At 33.7% G+C, this 6,489-nt stretch overlaps 1 protein-coding gene across 1 annotated transcript; it reads right to left on the bottom strand.

The window, feature by feature from the left end:
* Window positions 1-293: 293 nt before the first annotated feature.
* Window positions 294-3,417, bottom strand: LOC131037747 (iridoid oxidase). Its single transcript, XM_057969943.2, has 2 exons — window positions 2,428-3,417; window positions 294-1,079 (listed from the first exon to the last, which is right to left on the bottom strand). Exons 1-2 carry the CDS (start codon window positions 3,313-3,315, stop codon window positions 447-449), a joined length of 1,521 nt encoding a protein of 506 aa, XP_057825926.2. The 5' UTR covers window positions 3,316-3,417; the 3' UTR covers window positions 294-446.
* Window positions 3,418-6,489: the final 3,072 nt, after the last annotated feature.

The raw sequence follows: 6,489 nt of genomic DNA, 5'->3' as shown, positions 1-6,489 counted from the left end.
TACTCAGTTCTACAACCAACCCATTTTTAATCTCCTTATTCTCTCTATCATCCTGATTACGGATCAAAGAGTGTGATCCGAGACGTTGATTAAAAAAATATACATGCAATCTAATCCAAAAGTTGCTACAACAATATAATTCATGGATTGTGGAAATCTACTAACATTAAGCATCTATAATGTAAATACAACATATCATCAAGAATATATACTGATGGAAATAGAAAACATCATTGATAAGTATGATATTAGTAACAAAATAAAGTGAAACAAAAATACATGGCATGTAGGCATTACGCATTACGCATTTTCATAGTATTTATTTAATCATTCATAATATCTTGACATAAACTTACACCAAACCCTATAATAGAGCTAGTAAGTAATATTTTTAGGAGAAAAATCTTATCATAAATTTCTTTGACCCTTATTTCTAACACATTATTCTAATATAGATTATTTGGTAATCTTGGTGTGGGGATTGCATGCAACTCTATAGCCTTCTTCAGTACTGTTCCAAAGGTATATGCCATGTCTATTTTCTCATAATTCATCCCAATTGGAAGGTTCCAATCAAATGAATGGATTAAAGTAGCAATAGTATAATGGACCATTTGATGAGCCAAAGGAAGTCCTAAGCAAATTCTTCTTCCAGCTCCAAATGGTATCAACTCAAAATCTTGTCCCTTATACTTGATCTTACTATTCTCACAATTAAAAAACCTCTCGGGCATAAATTTTAAAGGTTCCTTCCAATTTTTAGGATCCCTTCCAATTGCCCACACATTCACAATCACTTGTGTGTCCTTGGGTATCATATACCCCCCTACTTCACATAAGTTATCTGCTTTGTGAGGAACTGCCAAAGGAAGTGTTGGGTGTAGTCGAAACACTTCTTTCACTATAGCGTGGAGATAAGGTAGATGGTTTATGTTAGATTCTTCCACCTTTTTGTTGAGGCCAACTACCTCTTCTAATTCTTTTTGTGCTTGTTTCATTACACGAGGATTGGCAATCAATTCCACTATAACCCATTCTATTGTTGTAGTAGTAGTGTCACTGCCAGCAGCCAAAAATTCCTACATGATCATAAAGAAGTGATCCATCAACCATACGAATTTATATTTTATTGAAAATGAAAAATATGAGTTGAAGTGTGCATTGAACAACAAACTAATTCATATAACTAAAAGAAATCGCTTGGTGGAGCTATCTACCTTTTCTTACTTCTAAAAAAATAAAAACAAACATACATGTTTTAGTTTTTTATTATATAAGAAATAAATAAACGTTTAACATACATACAATTAAACATGTAAGTTTTATTTTATTGTGATTTAAGGCCCTAGAGAATTACTTATTATGGAGATGTTATGATTGGTTATGTGTACTCTATTTATAAATCAAATAATTTAATATCAAATAGTCTATAACAATTTTATAATTTATTTACATAGAAAAGAATAAATAATTATCTTATTTTTATTAAAAAAAATTTCTTTTTTTATTAAAATATTTAATATAAAAAATTAACCATTGAGTGAAGACTCCACATCAATTAATTATCTTTTGTTTTATGATATTGCTATTAGGATTCAACTATGTAGTTTTCAAGTCAAACTCATTGACCCATATTTCATAAGTAGTGGCTCACAAGAACCCATCTCTCATGAGAATGAATGGTCCACTTAGCACTCATTGCATCTAGGTGATGCTCATAGAGGTGAAGCATTGGACCTTCTTAGAAGTATCTTTTGTTTACTTTTGCAGGGTAATAAAAAAATGTTACTCATTTCTAATTGTAAAAACATTATGACATTTAGATTGAATATATCTAGATTATACAACCGACCTTTAACCACAAACACTAAGCAACATATTAGGATTAGAGAATGTTAGTCAACTCTGAGTGTTTAATACTTTTAAGACTAGAAGTGTATTCTTAGTGTGACCACACACCTTAAGCAACATATTAAGCCTAGAAAATGTCAATCAACTCTGAGTGTTTAACACTTTTAAGCCTAGAAGTGTATTCTTAGTGTGACCACACACCTTAAGCAACATATTAAGCCTAGAAAATGTCAGTCAACTCTGAGTGTTTAACACTTTTAAGCCTAGAAGTGTATTCTTAGTGTGAACACACACCTTAAGCAACATATTAAGCCTAGAAAATGTCAATCAACTCTGAGTGTTTTACACTTTTAAGCCTAGAAGTATAAATTGTGTGTGATTTAAGCCATTCCCAATTATGCTAGGTAATCATTTTTCTTCATAAATATTTTAGACGTATCTATTATCAAGATGACCAAGCAAAACAACCAAAATCTCTTGCAGACTCATTTTTCTCTCGATAATCTCTTTCTTACTAATCCTAATAATAGATCGTAAAGTTGATGTGAAAAACTAAGAGAATATGCAATTACTTACCAAAACTAAAGCCCTGACGTTCACTAGAGTGAAATCATCTGCAGTCAAATCGAGCAGAATGTCGAGAAAGTCCTTTTCCTTGGGAAGATCCACGCCTATCCTCCTCGCCGCCAGCCGATCTTGTATGAATACATCTAACAACTTATGTAGTCGCTTAGTATGGACGGTCACACCACGGCTCACGCCCTGAGGGTCCAGGAATCTCAAAAATGGATAAAAGTCGGCCAAATTGGGTATTCCGGCCAACCTCAGCGACTCAGTAAAAGTGTTCCTCAATTCTGCAGAGTCTGGATTTTTGGGATCGAACAAGTTCTTACTGAAGATGGCGTTGCTCATGAGATTGAGACCCTCGTAGAACACCAAATGTGCAATGTTCAAACTTTGTCCCCTCTTCTCGAAGACCATTCGAATCATGTCAGAGACTTGATCTCTTCTGAGATGTTGTAGCGCTTGGAGTCTGCTGGTAGAGAAAAGCTCTGTGGTGGCGATTCGCCTCAATTTCCTCCAGTAATCTCCATACTGAGCAAACACTATTGAGGATTTGTGGTGAGAAAGAACCTTGACTGCTTCTAACACAGGCCGTCCTGCAAAGTTTTGGTCGTGGGTTTTGAAGATCTCCTTTGCCATTTCAGAGGATGAAACCACCACAGCAGTTTTCATGCCGAGAGAGAGAGTCATGAGAGGGCCGTATTTCTGAGAAAGAGCCCACAAAGATTCATTTGGGTTTTTCCCCAGCTGTAGAAGGTTTCCCACAATAGGCCAGCCAGGAGGTCCGGGAGGAAGATATTCTCTTCTTTTCCTCATTCTTTTGGCGATTAGATCTAATAAGAAATACGACAGCACACTGCTCACCAGCGCAGAAAGCCAAATGAGCCATTGCTCTTCCATTGAATGGATTTCAGATCTGCCAAGGAGACTCAATGGGACTCTAGCAACAATACATTAAAGATCTCTATATATAAAACGCTTAGTATCAAGATAGCAAGCGCAACGTTAATGACATCTGACAAAAAGGTGCCCTTCCCTCGGAAGAAACGTGTATATATAAAAATATATTCGGTCACGGCCATTGTCATATGTATATGACAATAAGAGTAATATATTTTATCGAACATGATTATGTTCGATCTGTGTATAAAAACATATTTGACAATGTCTATTGTCATCTGTATATATATATACTCCAAGGTTGTTAAATGTGTCCGCCATTTCTCTCTGTGATGTGACCACCCTCTTATCTTTCACATGATATGTTTAACAAATGCTGTCATCTAAGCCTCCACGTCAGCCTTACTACGTATATATTCCAAGGTGTATGTGGTGAAGCCTAAAGCACGCATGCATTCTTTGTTATCCAGTTGCCATTTATAACGCCGTTCTTTTTTCTGCCCCCCGTGTTTGTGTTTGCGTTTGAGAAGCCATGATTGACACCAATTCTTTGTTGAGGTTGAGTAAGGAGGGAACAAGCCAAATGAGCTGTAACTCATTTTCTTTTACACTTCAACCTTCACTTTCACAACTACCCAATGAAGGGTCATGCCACCTGCTACACAATAATTTGTCCTGGGATTCCATTAATATATTATAGGTAGGTAGCAAGTGGTTGATTGGGTATCTTCAAAACATTCAACAATTTTTTAATAATGAGTAATTGAGAGATTATATGAGTTGTTATTAAGGGAAGCATATCAGTTGTAGTGGTCGATATAGCTAACGTGGTGCATTCATAGATCCTAAATGGTACATCGGAATTCCATGATTTATTTTAGTTGTCTCTACATGCAACTTAACTGCTTATAGCTATTGTTTTGACTTCTGGGTAGTAACATGCACGTTGTATATATATATATATATATATATATATATATATATATTAACATGCATGTTATCATTGTATATCTATATACTCCAAGGTTGAATATAGCAATTAATGAATGATAATGTTGATTTTTACTTGCGAATAGATATTCAGTTGCTCAATTATTCATGTATTAGAAAGAAATAATAATATAGTTGGTCATTATTTTAAAATTACGTAGTATTGCCGTATATGTAGATACTCCAAAAGAATCTTTAATTAGGATTTATGGTAGTAATAAAGGTTGAATATAGAAATAAACAAGAGATGTCAAGTTCCTGTTGAGAGTGTAATGTTTTCAAGTAGATAGATTATGAAGATGGATAAAAACATTTACAAATCTTTTTGGGAAATTAAAAAACAGATTTATATATTCTTAATGTTTTCAATTAGATAGATTGCCAATATGGTTAAAAACATAAAAAATCATTTCCAAATTGCTTTGGAAATTTAAAGAGCAGATTAATAGATTCTTGAAATAAATGGACACAGCCACATGCACTAAGAAATCGTTCACAAATTGCTTGAAATATTTAAATGTAAGTTAGGCCTGCAGATGTTAGAGATTGAATAAGTGCATCTTGATGTTGTAAGTGATATTTACAATTTTGAAGTCAAGTCATAATGCAGCTAAAATGTAAATCAATTGTAATACCTTTTAAGTAAAAACAAATAAATAAAACTAAAATGAACTATTCAAAAGATACATAGTATAAGTAAATGTAAAAAACCAAAAACTAAACATTCAAAACAACACTTTTACAACACTAAATCATTAACACCAACATTTGTATGCAACATATGGATTGAATTTACATTTAATTTTTGACGAATCTATTGCTAATCATTGATATATGACATTCAGAGTTGTTCTGGCTCAATATTCTTCCCGGCAACTATTATTGTTCCAATTGCAAAATAAAGAAGAAATAATGGGCTACTATTATATAGAGAGATAATTATGATTTTAATGCAAATTTAAGTTGTTCTCTTTTGTTATTTGGATGGGTGGCTGTAAATTTTATCTGATGGTGTTCCTTGAGACTTGCTTTGGAGTAAGGCACCTCAACAGCCATATTTGTCAACCTAAACCTGCATTTGCCAAAAAAATTTGTGCACATTCCTCATCAAATTTTAATGGGTTATGTTGTTTGTAATTTGTATTTGTGTCATGCATCTCTTTGGAAAAGTTCCAGTAGTCCAGGATGGAGATCTCACACTGTTTGGTAAATTGATATTAATTGTATATATTTTTATGCATGATTTGGGTAGCCCACGCTATTGCTTTCAATTTCATACATTCATTTTATATAGTTAGATCTGATTTGATTAACGAAACTTATACCCTTGTCTCTGGCATATTTTATTGGGTATTGAGCTCATCATATGCAGCTAATGATTTCTATTACATTTTCATCTACTAAAAATTTCCATTATACTTTGAATTGCAATATACATTCAATCTGTAGTTCCTGCTTTGTTTGGCAAATGAATTATGTTTAAAACTATAATTTAAATGACAAATAAAACTTAATCGAAAATATTTAATATTTAAATCAAACTATAAATGGATATGGAAGTAATTAGTGAAAAGATTGTAATTTATATAAAAATTGTAATCAAATCAAACTATAAACAGATATGCAAGTACTTAGTAGAAAGATTGTAATTTATATATTATAATCTTATAATTTAAAGATCATAATTTAAACATAATTCCTGGTTCTTCTTGCTGGCTATTTTTGCATGCACAGGACAATTGGCGCAGAGTGTAAACACAGTGAGGACAATTTAGACACCAAACATTTGATGTCTGAAGATTTCAATTGTGATTCAATATGAATATTGAAAAATCACAATTTTGGCCGCCACTTGTAGCAGAGTTGGTTGGGGCTTGGGGTACATCCCTCGAGGTCACAGGTTCGACTCCGTTTCGTAGTGGAAAAAGGTATGGGGTCATTTATATTGTGTACCAATTCCTGCTCTACTGACCCAGGGTATAGGAATGGACTTTACTGCTAACATTATTTTTCGCTCCATTATGCAAGGGGGCATCCCAAAATTTGGCTGGGGAGACGATGCGATGGCAGATCCGCTGCCACCTGCAGATCCTTTTGGCTAACAAACGGACCATGTGCCTCAGTGGGTTTTCCGTGGAGGATGGTGGGTTGATATGGCCATTCACATGGGTTTCGTTCTTATGT

The sequence above is a fragment of the Cryptomeria japonica genome, chromosome 6 (genome assembly GCF_030272615.1).
Source record: "Cryptomeria japonica chromosome 6, Sugi_1.0, whole genome shotgun sequence".
NCBI classification, from domain to species: Eukaryota; Viridiplantae; Streptophyta; class Pinopsida; order Cupressales; family Cupressaceae; genus Cryptomeria; species Cryptomeria japonica.
This window is presented reverse-complemented; position numbering and strand designations above follow the sequence as displayed.

Coding starts and splice junctions, on each gene's coding strand:
- LOC131037747 (XM_057969943.2), bottom strand. CDS start 3,315: ATGGAAGAGCAATGGCTCATTTGGCTTTCTGCGCTGGTGAGCAGTGTG. Junction 1,080..2,427: donor ACGTCAGGGCTTTAGTTTTG/GTAAGTAATTGC, acceptor ATGATCATGTAG/GAATTTTTGGCTGCTGGCAG.